This window comes from Patagioenas fasciata, chromosome 7 (genome assembly GCF_037038585.1).
Source record: "Patagioenas fasciata isolate bPatFas1 chromosome 7, bPatFas1.hap1, whole genome shotgun sequence".
NCBI classification, from domain to species: domain Eukaryota; kingdom Metazoa; phylum Chordata; class Aves; order Columbiformes; family Columbidae; genus Patagioenas; species Patagioenas fasciata.
The window spans coordinates 29,979,219-29,999,934 of record NC_092526.1 but is presented as its reverse complement, the minus strand read 5'-3'; the positions used below and the strand labels follow the sequence as shown (position 1 = coordinate 29,999,934).

The following is a 20,716-nucleotide window of genomic DNA, read 5'->3' as shown; positions in this document are numbered from 1 at the left end:
ATCAAACTATTGTGTTAAAATTCACATTTGGAATTAGAAGTCAGAAATAAAACATGACTTAGCCACTGGACTATTTACTACTTGAAATCTTGTAATTAAGACCACATGTCTTTTTAGGACAATGTCTACATATTTTTGGGTTAGTAGTTTAGGTTGCTTTCATGCCTTTGTTTTGCCATCTCAGCCTGTATATCATAGCACACAGAAAGAATAGTCTGGGCTTTGGTGTATGCTGGAAACCAGATGACGTACTCAATTTAAGTGAATTTGTCCACAGGTGCTATAACATGATAAAGTAGCTGCTATTGCGTGCTAAAATACGTTCTATGTTTATTCACTGATACTGTTTAGTCTATTGGATATGCATAGTTCATAAATCCTACAGGGGAGCCTTCCAGATGATCCAGTTGCAGAAATTAATGTAGACTTTGTTATGCAGGAAATTGGGCCAGGTGGATATGATATTCTGCTGAAATCTGAAAACTACCTGTTGCACTTGCTGATGAAGATGCAAGTTACTAAAAAGACCTTACCACTCTGCTGGAAATGTTTGACTGGAAGCACCAATGAATACATTTATCCTAATGCTGTTTTATAGGGAATGGGAAAGAAAGCTGCTGTTGGTACAGGACATCCTGGATGAATGGCTGAAGGTTCAGGCTACTTGGCTTTATTTGGAGCCCATTTTCAGTTCTCCTGACATCATGGCTCAGATGCCTGAGGAAGGGAGACGATTCAGTACTGTGGTTAAGATATGGAAAGACTTAATGATATCCGTTTTTCAGGTAAGTACTGCTGTCTTAAGAATATAGAGTGAATTTGTAGTATGTAGAGAAAAAAAATTGCTTCTGGTAACAGAGGAATCTGTTTTCTGTTTCATCCAAACCCCCTTTCTTAGATGCTTTTAAAAATTATTTTGCAGAATTGTTTCCAATAGAATCCTAGAAGCATTGATTGCGAGGGCCACCGGAGTTCACTTAGTCAAACTTCTTTCTAAAAGCAGCACTTTTACCAACACTGCAGCAGGTCAGGCACAGTTTGTTTAGCCCAATTTCAAAAATCTCCAAGGAAAGAAATTTCTTGCACATAACTCCAGAGACTTCAGTGCCATGGTACCTTCCTAATGAATACAAGGACACTTCTAGTAGGACGTTTCATTTTTAATCTTTTTTTTAACTGGACTTACTAAACTATTCAAGAGACTGGAGGAGATTTCTGAGGTCCACTGTTTTCCGGGGAGGGACAGAAGATTGTTGTTTGAAGGAATAAATTAGAAGCTTATTTTTTCACCCATCTCCTGCCTTTGCAGAACTTTCAGAGATCCATTGTGTCATGAGGACAGATGCTAAAATCTTCACTCAGTCTAAAAGCTTTTGGTCTGAGCTTTTTTCAGTTTACAAATATGGTCTTGATATAGGAATACACAAAATATGTAGTATACAAAAAAGAAGCATTTGCTTAATTTTTTGGCAATTCAGCCATATAACTTAAAAATAAAGTCATTTATTACTTTTTATTATCTTTTGATTCTTTCTCATTTCCTTTCTTCCTCCCCCCCTCCCCACCCCACTTTTTTCTCCTTCTGTCTTACACTCCCCCTGCCCACCCTTCTTTCTTTGTTTTTCTTTCTTCTGATTTATAAGAAAACCAGGAATTTATCCCATAGAGCTGTGAAATCAATAGTATTAATTAGGGGGAAGAAGTTGAGTAAAAATAAAAAGGGCAAGAATTTCAGAATTTGGTTGAGTGTTTTACTTCTGAACATTGAGTGCTGAATGATCTGTTTTGATAACATCTTCTGATTTAGATATTCAGTGCTAATAAAATACAAAGTATTTTTTTAATGTGGTCTGTGTTATCACAGGCAGAAAAAATAATCACCTTTCTTTGTACAGAAGAGTGTAAATGCCAGAATCAATGTTTAACAGTCTAAAGTTGACATTGGCTAAACAAGCAGGCATTATTTTCCAGAAGATGGCCCTCTGTTTCCACAAATGCAATGGCTAAGTTTTGTGGCTTAAAGGAAAGCATTTCCCCAGTGTATATGAGCGGTCTTTCTTAAAGCATAAAGCTAACTTGAGTCCTTTTGTGCTTTTTTGCATTTATATGCCATTGTATTAAAAAAAAAAAACAACCTTTAATTGCTTAGCTTTTCATGACAAATTTGAATAATCATGTATTATTCCTTCATTGTAAACATCAAATTTAAGCAAAGCACATTAATGAGGATTAAATTCCTTTTAAAAAAAAAGCCAAAAAAAAGAAAAGAAAAAAAAAAATCACAGGCTGCAACCTCTGATATGTTCAAAATTACTGAATTAGAAACTAGAGTTAGTGATGGTCTTTTAGCAAAGTATTTGAACTATTTTTATACACTTTTTTTATATACTATTTTCTTGATACAGTTTTTTTCCTTTAATTGACAGCCTCATTGACAAAATAAGTTACTCTGGTGTGTGACTGAGAAATGATGGCATTCACTTTTTTCTTCATGCCTAAGCAAAACTGTAAATAAAAAATCTCTGAAGCATATTTTTTTTTCTTCCCTGACTTTTTCTCATATGGATGTAAAAGCAAGCAGGGAGAATCCCATTTATAAAATTGGCAGCACAGCTTTGATTTGCTTTACTAGTTGCACTTATTCTATTGGATGATAAAAATGCTAAGAAAGGGAATAAAAGCTCTTTCTGTTGAAAATGTATAGTTATATGGTTGGTTGTGCATTAAAAGCTGTTTTATAAAACCAATTATGAACTATGTTTGTATGCTGACAGCTTGATTGTTTATGTATAGATTAAAAATATATGTGGTTATTGAGTTTGTTCTGGTTTTGTGTGGTGCAAAAGGCAGAACAGAAGATGAATATATTTTATGTCCAAAGGAGCACTATGATTATTGTATTAGGCAGGTGCATCCCCATGAAGATCAATTAGATAAACATACAATTCTGGGTTGTTTTCGGTAGATTAGAAGTATATACGTAACATGAGTAGCGAATGGAATGAAAGCTGAATGTACATTGCCAATACTCTAAAATGTTGTGAACTCTTGCACTGAACCTGAACTTGGAATTTATTATTAAATTCTGCCAAGTGAAACAGAACAGCAGTCAGGTTCCTGGCTCCAATCTGTATTGCCATCCCTTGAGGGGTTTATTTCCTACAGATGTCTTTTGCACCTTTTGGGCTTTGCACAGCAGCCTGGCCTGTCATCTGTCCCTTGCAACGTGCGTCATCCAGCCTTCTGCTCTGAGACACTGTTCTGCAAACCCTGTCAGAGATTTTTACTGAGTGAGACGTTGTCATGGTTTAACCTGAGCTAGCAATACAACTATGATAGCCACTCACTTGCCCTCCACCCCTCCAAATAGGGGAGAGAATTGAAAGGGAAGGGAGAAACTTGGATTGAGATAAACGCAGTTTAATAAAATAACAAAATACTAATATACTGCTAGTAAATAGATATATAAAATAGAATATAAAATAAAAGATGTAATACCTCTCAAACTCCATCCACACCAGTCCTAGGAAACAGCACCTGGTCCCAAGCAGCTGATCCCAAAGAGAGAGAAAAAAGGCACAAAGGCCCAGAGGCTTCTGCAAAACGGCAAAAGGCCAAACTATATATCCAGAAGAAAACTCCCCCAGCTCTGAGAAAAAGAGTGAAAGAAACAAGAGAGACCAGAAGATCCCAACTCTCTTTAAATACAAAGCATGACATTAATGGGATGGAATACTCTTATTGATCAGTCTGGATGTCAGTCAAGCTCTCCCCTACCTATGTCCTCCTTCCTCGATCCCCCACATTAACTCTGTCCCAGGGTGTTATCTCTTGTTCTCAAACTAAGTCCAAATAATGACTGTGTTAGCTATGAAAAAGAAAGATTTCTAACAGCATGAAGAAAATGAACTCATTTTCAATCAAACCAGCACAGATGTTCTGTATTTGTAACGGGCTTTGACAAAGCTTTTCCTAGTGGAAATAGCCTGGAGACATCTTTGGTTTCTGCTGTCCGTTGTTGGAGTCTTTGCTGTTACCGTGAGCCATTCTCACAAGCCCTCAGGAGATTGACTTGTCTGAACTTCTCCCCATGGATCTCTTGGGTGTTCCTTATGGTAGGCGATACTGTGTCTCTTTTTCCTGTAATCCTGGCTCTGTTTTCTGTGCTGTGTGCTTCCAGGTGCGTGCTCACTGGGAAGAGCAGAGGGGACCTAAGGGCTGACAAACATTTCTGGTTAGCTCTGTTTCCATCTCCCCTCTGGTCATTCTGGCCCTATTCCATTTCTTGGGAAATACTGTCTGATATAGGTGGTAGTGGAGAAGCTGTGGCAGAAGCTGTGTTTTCTGACTTCAGGAAGTGGAGCAGGGGTTGGGGATTTATTGCTCTCCATTTCCTTGCAACAAGAGTGGGTTTGAATCAGTTCACGGTTAACAAGTCATTTAATGTACTGACACAGGCCTGAACTAGAGCTGAACTAGAATAGATCCAGTCACAGGGGAACCCAAGCCCATACTGGAACTGAGGAGAAGTATTTGCTTGGTTTGGCTTCCTCAGTCGTAAATCTGCATAATTTCCTCCTTCTCAATGTGTGTCTTGTTTTGCTCCCCAAACCCCATACTTGGTGAGCAAGATGAACAAATATCATGATGATTAGGCTATAGGATGGTCATAAGGCATATTAAATTCTAGAACCTGATGTTCAGACACCTGTATGTATTTAATGCTTCTTAGCTGGGCAACCGTTAGGTCTTTTGCAAAATCTTTTTTGTGTTATATTTGTGTTAACTGAGATAACTTTAATTTTATGTAGCAGTTTTTCTAAGCATTTAATTAAATTGAGAGGTTAGTTTGGAAAGCACTGGAAAGAATTTGGAAACCCCTATATGTCTTAATATATATTTTGCCATCTACACAGTGCATAAATATAAGAAACCCAGTGTTTATCCAGTAGTGTATGTAGACAGGTGGTATTGGGATGGTATTGTAAAAAGACATGATAATCTATTTTTTTGTATTCTTAAAGCAAGTGTGACTTTCCACATTTTACCTAGCAAAAAAATCTTTGAACATGTATTTGGCTAGTAAATGTATGGGGATCAGAGAATACAATTTGTTACATCATGTGGATAGTTAGCGCTAGTACTGAGGTGGCAGTGTTGCCTGTATAAAGCTTTGTCATCTCAATACTTGCAATCTCATCCCTATATTTATGAATTTTAGATGGAAGGAATGATAATTTTTTTTGCATTAAACTCTGATAGATGGCTGCCACTTTAAATGTGTGACTGCATTGTTGTCATAGAAGTACACTTTTAGAAATCCATCAAAATGCTGTAATTGTTCTTGTTGCTTGATTACGTAATCCAATGGAATAGCCAGTGTAAACTGATGTGACTTCAACAGAATGTGATGGGAGTTGTGCTGTTTGAATTGAACCTGTTTTGAAAATTATTTTCAAAAATAATAGTTCATGTTTTGAAAACCTAAGTACTACCTGCCAAACTATTTTTCCAGTGAACCCTGGCAATGAAGAAGGTTAGTAAATTGTAAACCTGACAATGGTTTGAGTAAAGCAGGTTTGGGATAAAGTTTCGTTTTGCTGAAGACTTCTGCAGCTCTGTGTGGTGATTTACTCGAGAAGGTATTAAGATTTTTGTCTGGAATAATTTCTTTTCCAGGACAAACAGGTACTGGGAGTAGTAATGATAGACAAGATGTTGGAGAAACTGAGGAAGTGCAATGGATTTCTGGAGCTGATTCTCAAGGGACTTAATGAATACCTGGAGAAGAAGCGCCTGTTTTTCCCCAGATTCTTTTTTTTATCTAATGATGAACTCCTTGAGATTCTTTCAGAGACCAAAGATCCTACTCGGTATGGCCATATTGAACAGATGTATTTATGAGTTACAGTGCATGCAGATAGTCTTGTCATGTGGCTTCTCTGAGCCCAGAACTCTTATTTTTTCCTCACTGACAGTTATGGTATTAAGTATCTACTTGGTTAGATTTTATTATTTTTAATGTGGGCAATTTAATTCAGTTCTGTTTTCTTAACTAGCAACCCTTCCATACACTGGTTTTCAGAATAATCGGAAGTCCGTGAAATAATTGGTGGTGGAATTAACATACCGGATTTTTCCCAGTATAAAATAGAATATCAAATGAAACCTGTATACCAGGGGTGTCAAACTTGTTTTCACCAGGGGCCACATTGGCCTCGCGGTTGCTTTCAAAGGGTCAAATGTAATTTTAGGATTGTATAAATGTAGGAGTAGTTATATTTACACAGTCCTAAAATTAAAAAGGGTTTTATTTAGAATGATGAAAGCAAAATTCTGTGTCTTAAATGGGAATTTTAGGATTACTGTTAACAAAGCATGAAATGCAATTGAGAGACTAGCAGTGCTGCAGAGATGGTAGAGTAGCATTTAGGGAGCATGTTTCAGAAAATGCCTATGAATTAACTAGACCTGCAGGAAAAGAGAATTATTCTTTAGTTGCACTGTAGGTAATGGGGTATGCCATAACCAGCTGGTTAATTTTAGTTATGTAGAAGTCCTAAGCTGCCTTTTTTTTCACTGTGAAACCTGTTAGCATAGATGCTAAACAAGAGTAGGTTTTTTGGAGGCTTGTTTAGTGCTGAAATCTTCCCCCTTGTCCAGTTGTCAGATACTGACTGTGAAGGTAAAACATGCAAAGTGTGTGTATTTAATAGGCAGTTTGCATGCAACAGAAGAATTACGGGCTTGGATTAGTTTGTACAGGGTTTTTTGTACAGTTTTGTTTCTTGTTTGTTTGTTTGTTTGTTTTTACAGACAAACATAAGTTCAAATTATGTAATTCTTCTTGAAACATGTTCTGGCATGATTTTGTTTAGAAGTTAGTGCTCTGGATCATGGATGCAAGTCCTTTTTTTCGCACATAAAAACTTTTCCTTGTTGCAGAATTAGTTTGATCAGCTTGTCCAAAAGAAGTAGTTATCTATTAATTGGCCATCTGCTTGTCTCTTGTAGGGTTTGTTGTGTTGTGGGGCATGGGCTTGCTTTGATGAATTCAACAGGATTGATTTGGAAGTACTCTCTGTGGTTGCTCAGCAGATTTTTACTATACAAAGAGGTAACCTCTTATTTTAATCATCTCTTTTACTTATGTATGACAAATAATAAAGATGCAACAAAAGCTGCCCAGAAATAGCATGAGTTTTGATTTCTCCATAGGCATTAATTCAGGATCTGAGTTAATAGTATTTGAAGGAACAGAATTGAAACTGAACCCGACCTGTGCCGTCTTCATTACCATGAATCCTGGTTATGCTGGACGTTCAGAGCTTCCTGATAATCTTAAGGTATTATAACATTCTGTTACTTTTAATAGCTAATAGAGAAAGTAAAAAAATAAATAACTTTTTGTCAAATATAGACATTATTAAGAACATCTAATATTGGTTACCTTCCAGTTTTTATTAGTGTAGTGTAAAAATCATCTCAGAAGAAAAAAGAAATGAAAAAGGGTAAGCAGACTGAAAAAATAGGAATAAACTGCATTTTAAAATGTCAAGAAGTAATTGCTTGGTTCAAGATCTGACTGTCAGGGAAAAAAAAGAAAGTTAAAAAAAAAATCAAAACACTTTTAATTTCTGAACTCTCAGGTGCTTAGCCAAGAAACACAAAGGAGCATTTATAGTGTACAGCAGTGAATAATATCTTGATATTGAATGAAAATGTGTTGGGTTTTGTGTGGTGTTTTTTCTTTTTTCTGACAAATGATCTGAGCGTACTTGTGTTTTAACGTAAGAGATTTCTATTTTGTTTAAGTGTATTGTTGAGTGCTTGTTACGAGTGCTTTTTGCAAGTGCTACATCCTTTCTTACCTTTAAATACATTTGCCCTGTGTCTATGGAAAGAAAAGGAAATCTGAGCCAATATATTGATAAATTAATAAAAACTTAGAAAAGTACAGTCTTTGTAAATAATCTCCTGGGAATCTTACTCACTAACACTTGTCTTGTGCAGACAGGACTCAAAAATATGACTTGTATAGATGAAAGAGCATAATTTTCAAAATGCTCTGTTAGAGTATGAAAAGTAGAGGAAGTTTTCTCTGTCTGAAAGTATTTTGATGCTTGTTTCGTAGAGCACTGGTGAAATTGAAGCAGAGGCTGCAGCTAAACAATGCTGATAGGAGTCTGGGAGCATCAACTTATTTGTGGGAGTTGTTTACACTCTCCTGTTCTTTCTAGAGCTTGTATTGTTTGATGTGATTTTGTTGCTAATCTTGAAGGAAGAAGAACCACAACCATGAATTGTCACATTGGAAAAGAAATTATTTCTTAGCATTTATGGAGAGCCATTAAATATATTGTAGTCAGAATTGTGATAGGTAATTGACTGTCACTTTATTAATGAAATAATGAAAAAAAAAAGAGTATTTTGTGTAATTGTAGAAAAAAGTTGTATATAGTGATGTGGTCTATTTTTTTCTGATGTCATTTTTCACGTATATGTTTGATAGGCTCTCTTTAGAACAGTAGCTATGATGGTTCCTGATTATGCCATGATTGCAGAGATTGTGCTGTATTCTTGTGGTTTTGTTACTGCTCGACCTCTGTCTGTCAAAATCGTAGCTACGTATCGCCTGTGTTCAGAGCAGTTGTCTTCTCAGCACCATTATGATTATGGGATGAGAGCTGTGAAGTCAGTGCTCACTGCAGCTGGCAACCTGAAGGTAAATGATGTTTTGAATTTTCTTTGTCCTCCAGGAACTTAGTAATGTGTCTCTTTTGTAGCAGAAGGTACACAATTCTACTTCCCAGCAAGCTGCTGTTTAAAATTTCATCCTGTAACACCGATTAAAATTGAAAGGGTCTGTATTAGGGCGTAAGCTGAGGAAAGTCAAGAGGAGAGACAGCTCCCCAAGCCATTCAGTGCCCCACTTGTCACTGAATGACATGCCTATTAATTGTGCTGATTAGCCTTCAAGAAGTACAGAGTTGTTCGGCCTTTTGACCACTACTTTGCTCTGTTTTTCTTCTCAGGTTCAGTTGCCTTTGCCATAGCCTGTGAACACTTTCCAGTAACATGCGGGCTAATATCTGCCACATGTGACTTTGATCACTCTGATCTTTAAGCAAAATGATGGAGGATGTAGGTTTTTGTTTTGTCTTGTATTGTGGGTTGATGAATACATCTTACTAAGAAACTAAGCTGTAATTTCATTAATTCAGTTATTTTTGTTTAAGTTGGCTAGTATGATTTTACAATTTCCTCCCATTGTTTTTTTCAACCTATAATTCTAGTATTACCAAAAAAATCTTGCAAACCCCCCAGTCAGTAGCTAAGCTATGTATTCTGGCAAAAGAGGCACTTTTTAAACTTTTTTTTGTTTTTTAATAACCTGGGAGAGAAATCTGTATGCAAGCTTTTAGAATTTCTGCTTTGCTGAAGGCAGACGTTTCACATCGAAGTAGGGGAAATTATTCTTCTTAGGAAGAAAAGGAATACATCTTAGAAGGCAAAAAATCGATGGGTTAGGAAAACAAGTAATAGCACTTTGCTAGTAACACCCCTCACTGGGCATAAGATACAGTGAAATTGGCCTGACTATAGATACCTTCTGCAAACACCTTAATAGGAATGTGTAAACATCCACCTGGAACATACATTGTTAGCAGTGGACATGAATGTGCCAAAATAATTACAGAGAAGGACAACAGGAACTGTTCAGTAAAACAGGCAAGTTTAACATCTGGTTTTTGATACTATAAAAATTAACTCACACTATTTTTTGTATCTTTTAGCTGAAATATCCATCAGAAGATGAAGAAATTTTGCTCCTTAGGTCCATTACAGATGTCAACCTGCCTAAATTCTTGTCTCATGATTTACCACTTTTTGAGGTAGAAAACATACAGATTTTTAGTAACATATAGAGCTTGCTAAAAATACTAATCATTAAAAATATTATAGAGCAGGTTTATGAGAGAGATGGACTACAGACTTCTTTAATCTACCCTGGAATTATTTTAAAACTCAGTCTTAACTGTTCCTTCCTAGCAAATGTAGCGAGCATTTGGGTTTTGATAGTTAAGACCAATGAAAGTTTCTGCCAAGCCTACTGCTGGAAATGTTAACATGATATTTTTATATATCTTGTATTCAGGCTTTCAGAGTAGCTTGTAAGTATTCCTCCTAAATAGGTAGGTACTAATAGTCTCCTTTTTATAAGAGAAAAATTGGATTTTCATTTAAAACAGTTGCAAAATAGTAAAGAGAATAAGTGGCCCACATAATTTCTTGTCCTGAGCTGATCTTAGTATGGGACTGAGCTGGAGAAAATGATCTGTCCCGTGCTCCCCAGTCTGTGACCTCATCTGTGCCATTGATATTGGACTTGTGATCTGTGAGTGTTCAATACACCTCTGGTGGAACCAACTGTGCCCAATGTAAATGGGAGCTGTCAGCTTCCTCAACAAAAGTTTTGCAGTCTTTGGGAGCTGCTAGCTTTCTGTTTCCTGTTAGAAAAAGGTAGAAGGATCTGGGCTTGTGTACATAGATCTTTGGAAACTGGGAAAACATTGTCCTTCATGTGTACATTTTTAAACATGAGTGGAAAAACCTCATGTGAAAAAAAATTCTTCATATAGAGCCCTGGGAATTTGTGTGCAATTATATATTCACAATGAGAAGTCTCATGAGTTGTTTTAGATGATAATAGGTATATTTCAGCATTTGTATTAGTTGAAATTTTCAGTGCAAATTCTTATTTTTGTGTAATTTTCTTATAGAATAAAATGAGGTAATTTCTATAAGAAAACATGCATGAGGGCGTGCAAGTAACAGGAAAGCTCTTTCCTTTAGGCATTTTAAGAAAAAGCCTTAGAGATCTGAAGCACAGAAAAGGTAATTGCCTTGCCCAAACTTATATGAAAATGTAATGAATTAGGAAATGAACATATATCTCAGGACACTGTCCCTCTGATCTAATTAAAATTCTGCCAAAATTATGCACTTGTTCCTGAAAACAAGTCATGAGCATTTAAGGGAGATGTCATATTTTTGTAAGTTTTGGAACAATGAAGATAAATTTAGAGAAGTTGTCTTGGAAAGTGGAAACATCTTCTCTAGTTGTTTCTCTAAGTTTTGGTCTTTAAGAATAAGAATAGCAACGTTAAGAATTTAGCATACGGGAATTGCTATATCTATTTATGAAGTAAAATATGTTTTTCACTTTCATAGAACAACAAATGTATGTTGCTGTAGAGATGAAATAGCCTTGCACATACTAATACTTTAGTTGTTGGTGCATCCCTAAAATAGGAAAAGATTAGTAACTTGAAACTAGGAAGTAGTGTATTACTGACATGTAAATGACAAAAGAAGGCAGTACAGAACAGATGCATGTTATAAGGGGAAACACTGGCAAATGAGAATGATGCTACAATGTCACTGGAATTAGTTCTCCATTGTGGGACAGATTTAAGGGTCAGCAATAAAATAGGAGTATGTGGGAACTGTAATAGCCTAATTCTGTTAGTTCTGGAAGAGAGTAGTTTTGTTTGAAATTCTTATCAGATACAGGAAGAATTATAAAAATATTTAAGTTCACCAATAGTAATGTAATTTAAAGTTGTAAATATTATTTTTAAGAATAATTTGAGATTTTATTGTGAGAAATGTCAATTTCTTCCTTTAATTTATATATCACACTGGAGAGAAATGGGGAAAAACCCATGTCCTCCCTCAGAGTCAGAGTTTTGGCTCAGGCAAGGGTGACATGTTAAATTCATGATTCTTTTATTTCTCCAAATAGATTTTAGTCTGCCTAGTGTGAACAAAGCATTGATTGCATGAGATTTGGACCAAATGTGTAAATAAGTGTACTTTAATTAATTGTTTGGACAGGGTATTACTTCCGATTTGTTTCCTGGTGTGAAGCTACCCAAACCAGACTACAAAGACCTGTTTGAAGCTATCAAAAAAACCTGTGATGCTATGAATTTGCAAATGACTGACGCATTTACTATGAAGATCCTGCAGATTTATGAGATGATGATTGTGCGTCATGGCTTTATGATAGTTGGAGAGCCTTTTGGGGGAAAAACATGTGCCTATCGAGTTCTGGCAGGAGCATTGGGAGACATATGTGAGAAGGTATCTAAACATGTTTATACATATTTCTAGTGAAAAACTATTTTCAAACAGATTTTATAAACATATCTTAGTATTTATGTTGAATACAGAATTTACTTTAAGGAACAGCTGAAGAATATAATTGAGAAGATGTGCTTACAAACTTACCCAAGATAGGATGACCCAATTTTAAATCTACGCATTTCATACATTTAATGCATTTCTACACATCGGGTTTTCTCTAAATTCTTTCATTTGATTGGACAAGGGCTGAATTAGCTACTTGAAGCTTTATGATGAGCTTTTCCTTGCGAACGCTTTTACAGATTTCCAGTTTAATCATGTGAGAGCTACTCAACTCTCTGTTAAAAGAGATTATTCAATTTAGAATTACAGAAAACAGTGGATCTGCTTCATCAATTTATTTTCTGATATGGGTATAATAAACACATGTAAACCCAGAATCTAAATAGTCTCAAATACTGATTATTTTTGAGACTGAAGTATTTAAATTTTTCAAACAGATTTTGTATCTGAAACAAATCCAAGATCTGTTCTGCTACATAACTGGTCAGCTGACATAGGAGAAGTGGGGAGTTACTGTTGGCTGTGGAACATATAAGTGGTGCAGTAGTGCACCTACACCGAATTTTGCTCAAATTCTAGCCATCAAAATATTTTTGTTTCATATGGGAACTCTGGAATCCTACCACTTGGACTTTGGAGGCTTTTGCAGAACAATGTCACTGTAGTTCATGTCTTCAGTTCTTGTCTAGTCTGATCTGCTGTGAGGGAAAGTAAGGGAAAGTAAGCCCAGTCCAAGGTGCTTTGTAGCTGTTTGTGAAATAAAGTGCTTAGGATTTGAGACTTGAGGGGCGACTGGCCCACTCATGAAACTCCAGGCTTTTCAGAGGAAAATACTAATAACCATGAAGCAGAAATGATCTTCAGGAGACTGGATTTCTTCAGACTGGCTGACTGGAAATGTGTACCCAACCACCTGACCAAAATGGTGTCATTTCCATCCTGGTGATCTTCGGGCAGCACCTTGTAGATTTGTGCAGATCTCAGCAAGACCAGGCTGTCTGGACTTTCACGTTGGCATTGCTATCAAATGAAACTCTGTTCTTAGCGTAGTTTATTGGAAGCTGTGGGTTGCTTCCTGTATTAGAGATTAAATTGTGATGCTTTTGCTTTAGGTATGTAGGAGAAATTATGTTGCTGCCTGCTGTTTCAGTAAAACAATATTTAGCTTTCTGCTTTTCCTTTTAATTCAGTGAATCATTGTCCACTTCTTCCCATTTTTTGTTTGCTAAGTAAAAACTTCTATGGTAGAGGAATTTTTATCTTCCTGCTAGCTCAGCTTCTCAATGAACACTAATGATTGTTTTAATGATCAGTACACCTATAGCAGCTTTTTTCTTTTTCTTCCCCCCACCCAGAAGAGCTGGTCTCTAACTAATCAACACAATTTGTTTTCATTTTGATTATGGTAATTGGTTTTTTTGAGGCTTTTTACCATCTTGTATAAAATCTTCTTATTGATCTGAACTGATTAGGGTTTAGTTTTGGGAACTGTAGCAGACTATACCTAAATTTTATAATGGGGGGCATTGTGATGAGTAAGATGGGGAAGAGAGATTTGTGAGGAATGAGGTAAGAAGCTGCTAACAGAAATAATAGAAAAGCAAACTGTAATGTACTTGTAAATCTTGAAGATTATAGATCTAAATTTTAGCATTGCAACCGTGTTTTAGTTTTTATAGTTTGGCAACTGTGGCGAAGATGCTGTACTTAGTGTTTTTTTCATAATTTTATCACTCTTTCCCAGGAGATGCTATCCATTTTCCCCTTTCTTTAATTATTACATTTCTCTCTGAATATTTACTTTGGTGAAATCAAGAAGTATGTTAGAATTAATTATAATTCAATACAAACTGCCAGAACAAGGAGTTGTAATCATATTTTTTTAATGAATAAATTTATCTCTCCTTTGAAATTATATAATAAAATTTCTTGCATTTTATATTTCATGAAGGGAAACAAAGAAAGATTATGTGTATCTGTGCAAGGAAGGTAATCAGAACCGGCATGAAATGATGCTGAACTCCCGATTTCTCAGTTCAAGTTCCTAAACTCTAGGGATGCTTTTGGAAAGAAGGAGTATTTTTTTCTTCAATAGGGGATACATGTCTCTCACGTTCTAAGGTTGTAGTAAGTAGGTGTTCAAAGGAGTGTTTGCAGGTTGTTGCTTTTGCTTGTAATTCTTTCCTGCAGAACTGTGTTTTTCAGCCAGCTGATCTCTGATGTGTGCAGTATTAAATGTCATATTTAGTCACAAAAAGAGACTAAAAGAGTATGTTTAAGTTTAATCAAAAAGAAAAGTTAGGTATCTTTACAAGATTTAAGTAAAAAACAAACACAGAAAACCAACCAAACAAAAAAAACAACCACCAAGCCAACTTTATAAGGTTATTTTGACACCAAACTCAGAAATGTACTAAGGCAGTCATATTTATTCATTGATCATGGAAAAAATGGGGTAGAGAGGAAAGGGCTTGGCCTGTCAAAATCCCTGGAAGTCTAAGAATAGAACTTGGATCTCTTCGTGGACTGCATAATGTCCAGTTCAATTATATTTAAAAAAAAATAATCTCCATTTTCATTTATCAAGCCACACTGTTCAATATTAAAATGAGACTTCCAACTTTATATGATAAAGTTGGGATAATTATCTTTCCTGCTGTAAACTGATAAAATGTTTATGCATGTTTGGTGTTAAGAGATTTTATTCCTTTTGTGTCTTTAGGGGCTGATGGAAGAAAACAAAGTTCAAATCACTGTTTTAAATCCCAAATCGATAACAATGGGTCAGCTCTATGGACAGTTTGATCCTGTGTCACATGAGTGGTCAGATGGTATCCTAGCGGTGAGCTTCCGAGCATTTGCTTCTTCCACAGTAAGTGCTTCACAGCCTTAAAACATTTGGGGAAACAGCTTTTCCATTTATACATTTTAGATTTTAATTCTGTGTTGTGTGCACAGCCATTCTGTAGGATTCATGTACTTAATCATGTGAATGCAGTGGTGGCAGTTTGCCTTGGTTGTAGGATGCTCCCTGCGAAGTGCTTTTTGGATGCTGGTGAATTCAGCTTTGTGTTTCAGATATCCTTACATGAAGCTAAAGGGTTTTTTTTGTTTATAAATAAATTGATATTCAGTCTTTCTACCTTCTTTTCATTCCTTGTTTTGTCTGATTATGGCACAAATTTTTGGTTTCCGTGCATATGGGCCTTTTGATGTTTCTTTTGGAAGAAACTGCTGTCTGAGTGTGGCTTCTGGCTGACCTTCCATTAAAGTCCATTGAAATATTTTCACTATGTGTAAGAAAAGATGCATGTACCTGACAGAGACTTTCCGTTTTGCTAATAATTACAGTGTCGTACTCTTTGCCCCTGTAAACTTAAATAAATTGATAGTATATTGAAGTTGATCAGTGCAAAGTTCACTGTCTCTATTAACATTTGCAGAACTGCACAACTGCTTTGTATTTTCCTGTAAGAAATATGATTAATATCTGTGACTATTTGCTTATACTGTAAAAAAAAAACAAAACAGACCTATTACCTTTAGGTGTTACCATATTCCTTAAATGAATTCTGTTGACTTCCATGGTAAGTGTGCAGTAAGTATTACTGATGAGTAGGAACTTGTTATATTAAGAGTCTCACTGTGTCATAAGTCAAAATATTTGAATATGTTGCAGTCTGACAGAAGCAATGTACTGCATTGCAAGTACAACTGAAAGAAACCAGTCAAAGATGTTAACTGTCTACAGTTAACTACAGTATATGCTTTGAAGTTTTAAACCTAAATTGTGAATATAGCTTGTGATATCAGAAACTGTCTGTGATTACAACTCTCTACTCCGAGTATTTTCAGTTGTATTTTGTGGAAAATAACTTTAGATCTATAACATATAATTTTACAGTAAAGGTTATAAAATACATTGCAAATGTTTGACTAAAACTGTCTTCTGCAAACCAGACTCCAGATAGGAAATGGCTGATTTTTGATGGGCCAGTGGATGCAGTATGGATTGAGAATATGAACACTGTTCTTGATGATAATAAGAAGTTGTGCCTTATGAGTGGAGAGATCATAACAATGTCCCAGCAAATGAGCCTTATTTTTGAACCAATGGATTTAGAAGTTGCTTCTCCTGCTACTGTAAGTACCAGTCTTTGAAAGACTAGTTACAAATGTATCTGATTGATATATATTCTAATTGATATATATATATTCTAATTTTTTAAAAAGACACTTAGCTGAGAAGAGTATTTACAAGTTGGAGTTTCTTTCGTTTATGTTTAAAATTTGGAACATTTTAGCTTGATTTTTCTTGTCTAAATGTTTCATAATCTTACAATATGATGTGAAAAATTACATATTTCTGTATGCAATGTTAATTCCATATACAGAAGACCCTGCAACTGTTCAAAGTCCCATACCTGTCAAGAAAAAGAAAATAATGCATGTGCAAATCTTTAATTTGCCATATAAATTCCCATAAAACAAATAATCACTGCATTTCTGGCACCTGTTTTTTCTGGTGGCACTTTATGGAATGTAAATATTTTCTCTTCAATATGAATAGAGTTTCAGATGGTGATGTAAATGTAATAAAATATCTGCATAATCATGCTGGGAAGGAATTTTTACATAGAAGTTATATGAAACAGAACCCCACTGTATGCTTTCTACCAGCTTCTGATCATCCCACAAGCTGTATGTTCTACCGCTGAATGTACTTTTAACTTCTTGTAGATAAGAAAAAAACTTTGGAACTCACGTAAGATAACATGAACCTGTTTCTTTATTTTTAGGTGTCAAGGTGTGGTATGATCTATATGGAGCCCAATAGGTTGGGCTGGAGACCATTAGTGATGTCTTGGCTAAATAGAATGCATTCAGGAATCAGCTCTGTGCATAAGGAATTCATAACAGACCTTTTTGACAAAGTGGTTCCACTCTGTCTTGAGTTTATCCGGAAATACGCAAAGGTAGGATAAATAACTTTTCTGAGAAACTGAGAGTGTATGGATTTTTTGCATTTTCAAGTGCCAAAGGAACAAATTGTTTTATTGGCACCATATTAATTTATATTTGTTAGTATTTTAAAACAGCTTTTAAGGAGAAGGCTGTGAGCAAGGTTTCTGTATGTACTGTTGAACGTACTTCTGAATGTATTTTAGACACATTTATCCTACAGTGGTTTTTTTTTCTTCATGGTGAGGAAAAAAGACACTGTTTAGTAGTCTCTTCTCAGTGCATAAAACACACCTGCAGCTGAGAGTATTTCTTCTTTCTTTTTAGGAACTGTCTCCTACTTCAGATACAAATTTAGTTCGATCACTAATGAACCTGATGGACTGCATGATGGATGAATTTGCTGATGAAGCCAAAGTTAAAGCTATGGATGACCAGGACATTTTCTCTTGGCTTGAGGTAGGCAGTTTAACATGCGGAATAAGAAATTCCAAATCAGGCTTTAGAGAAATTGACTTCACAAGCAATAAAACCTGTATTTTGTCATTAGAATATATATTTTGTAATGTCCATTGAGGAGAATACTATTTATCTTCTTTGTAATTGATATGTAATTGAGTCTGACGTGTTTGATGTCTCGACATATATTTAATGAATTTTAGACAAACCAGCCAAAATTGGGTATGATTCCCCAGTTTCTAGTGTCTCAGTTTATTCCTAGTTAGATCAATGGTACCTAAGATTGCAATTCAAGGAAAGCCCTGTTAACAGACATAGCCACCACTGTATAAGATAGGCCTTTGCATAACAGAAAGCTAGCCTAAATTGTTCTGAAATAAAAAGCAGCCTGTGTTTTCTCAACCTAAGGGCTCTGCGCTGAGCAGGTCAGGCATTTTGCTGCACAACAAAGGTGATCAAATGCTGATAGTTAATATCAAATGCTGTTCTGTTTTACTGGCAGCATGATTCTATACTAGAGACATAAAATCAGGTTGGTCCAGTGTAATTCTACTGTGATTTGTGGCCAAGTTTTCTTTTACTTCAATGAGCAAGAACTTTGTAAACACGTGTACTGAAGTTACCTTTTGTTTTTTCCCACCTCTAGGGTATTTTTTTGTTTTCACTGACGTGGTCTGTAGGAGCGAGCTGTAAAGATGATGATCGACTGAAATTTGACAAAGTTGTACGAGAAATCCTTGCTGGATCCATTAGTGAGGAGACAAGAGCACGATACCAGTTGTTGAGTGGTTTTGATCAACAGCCTTCAAAAATTTTCACAACCCCATTTCCAACAGAAGGAACAATTTATGATTATCGGTTTGTCAAAGAGGTGAGGACTGCAAGGTTTGGACTTCCATTTTGAAGTAATCTTTTATGGATGCTACAAGGTGTGCATTGTTATTGTAAATTTGTTTCTGCTGCCTGCTGCTTTTCTCACTGACTAGGCCAGACATCCCTCCTTGCAAGCTAGCACTGGTCTAGCATTCTGGCTGGGACTTGGCCTACCAAAGCATGGCTTTTTGGCTACCAGAATAATTGCCTGTTGTGTCTGAACAGGTTTACAGAAAATGTCAGCCAGTTATTTTTCTTATTCTTGATTTCTTACAAGAGTATTTTATTTTGGGTTTCAGCTGTTTTCTTTGGTTGAGGAATCCCTTGATATGCTTTAGGCCATAATTCTTTCATTACTGTAGGAAGCTACTTCTGTGTCCCTTTTGTCCTGGGATTAAGATGTGAATCCACAATGCAGCTCTCCCAGTGGAGAACAAAACTTCTCACTCTGGATCTAGTAGGCTCCAGAGACTCCCAGATAAAATAAATGTGTTTCCCCTCTGCTTTTTTTTTCTTTTTTTGAGCTTGTCATTCCTGGGGAGTCCTGTTGCAGTGCAATGAGAATTACTTCAATCTAGATTTCAGCTCATGCATGATTCCTACATTTTGTCAAGGAATGTGGCTGAGATGTCAATCCTCAGTAAAGCCTTATGTCTTCTGATCACAATCCATAAAAACATATTCTTACAGTAAAGGGGCCTTTCTGCTCAGAGATGGGAATATGTTCCCTCTAAGAAAGACTTAAGGAGAGAACAATCTCTAGAAATTTCATATGATTTTTATGTCAAGGTAGTTGTGGTGAGGTTTTTCTGTTGGTGTGGTTTGGTGTGGTTTGATGTGGTTTGGTTTGGTTTGGTTTGGTTTGGTTTGGTTTTTAATAGCATAGAGCATACAGTTGTTTCAGGGCTACTTTCAATTTTTTAAAATCTCCTGATACTAGTTTACTACTGGAGACTTTTAAGACTCCCGTAGTAGCCTGATAAAAAAGAGAAAGCTTTACTGTGGAGCGTCAGCACTTAATTTAATTTGCCTTCAAATTCCATAATTTGGAAGTATTTATTTTTAATAAATCTGTGAAAAGCCTGACTGTACTTTTTTAGTTTCAGTGATTAAATTTATACAGTAATTTTCTATTTGATTACATATTTATCTACCATATATAATTTGTATATAAATATACTTATTTTTCCATATATATGTGCATACAATGTGTACAGATATAAAAGGCAAGATAAAGTCCTTGTCTTTCAGTAGCTGCATGCTTCAGGCACAGGCTTTGTTTTTTTTTCTAAGTACTCTCAACTGAAAGCACTGCATTCTGATACAAGACTATGAAATTCTTCTTTAATCCTTGTAAAAATTGGTTGCTAACCCCATCTATTAAGTCACAGAATTTTGATTTTTCTTTTTCCATTGGTTCTATGCTGCTTTTCCCTGTTGATTCTAAATATATGGCTTTCCTCTAAATTAAAATAGGGAGCAGGAATTTGGGAACCCTGGATAGAAACACTCAAATCAGCTCCTCCTATACAAGGAGAGATGATGTTTAATGAAATAATTGTACCAACTCTGGATACTGTTCGATATATGGCATTGATGGACTTGTTGACAGTACATCAAAAACCTTCTATATTTGTGGGGCCAACAGGAACTGGAAAAAGTACCTATATTACTGTAAGTACTTTTAATACTGACATAAGATATAAAAGGCCCAGATAAGGAATAATTTCCTAACTTCTTTTAAAAAAGGAAAATGAGACCTGAAATTTTGAGTATTATGAAATGTAATTATTGGCAACTAAAAATGCAGTTGCATAGCAAAAAGGGGTGGTTTGGGGTTTTTGGTTTTGTGTTTGGATTTTTTTTTTTAATTGTTGGTTGTTTGGTTTTGTGGTTTTTTGTTTGTTTGTTTGTTTCGTGTAGCAGCTCTGCTCTACTTGCAGACCTTTAAACCCTAGCAGTAAATGCAGGCAAAGAACAGCTCTGGAGGATGGATTCTGTCCCCATCTATGACAGAATCCTCTGGAACAGGAGACAAGTGCCCCAAGTCAGATTTCACCCAGGCAATTGTTATGTTCCTCATGTTCTGGGGGCTGATCTGAATCCCTGGGTTCTGATGTGCAGAAGTGCTCTTCTTCAAAAGCTGTTGTGCTCCAAAGTTAGATATCTAACTGGGTCATATTTTGTCCATTACCTTTCCATATCT

General features: G+C 35.8%; 1 protein-coding gene across 1 annotated transcript in view; it reads left to right on the top strand.

The window, feature by feature from the left end:
- DNAH7 (dynein axonemal heavy chain 7) overlaps nt 1-20,716 on the top strand; it is a 92,152-nt gene that overhangs the window by 22,446 nt on the left and 48,990 nt on the right. The window contains exons 18-31 of the mRNA XM_071810749.1: nt 599-785; nt 5,680-5,873; nt 6,205-6,244; nt 7,015-7,117; nt 7,219-7,346; nt 8,513-8,725; nt 9,798-9,896; nt 11,902-12,150; nt 14,939-15,088; nt 16,177-16,359; nt 17,016-17,192; nt 17,506-17,637; nt 18,284-18,508; nt 19,987-20,184. Coding sequence (XP_071666850.1) covers nt 599-785; nt 5,680-5,873; nt 6,205-6,244; nt 7,015-7,117; nt 7,219-7,346; nt 8,513-8,725; nt 9,798-9,896; nt 11,902-12,150; nt 14,939-15,088; nt 16,177-16,359; nt 17,016-17,192; nt 17,506-17,637; nt 18,284-18,508; nt 19,987-20,184 — 2,278 coding nt within the window. The remainder of the gene's footprint in view (nt 1-598; nt 786-5,679; nt 5,874-6,204; nt 6,245-7,014; nt 7,118-7,218; nt 7,347-8,512; nt 8,726-9,797; nt 9,897-11,901; nt 12,151-14,938; nt 15,089-16,176; nt 16,360-17,015; nt 17,193-17,505; nt 17,638-18,283; nt 18,509-19,986; nt 20,185-20,716) is intronic.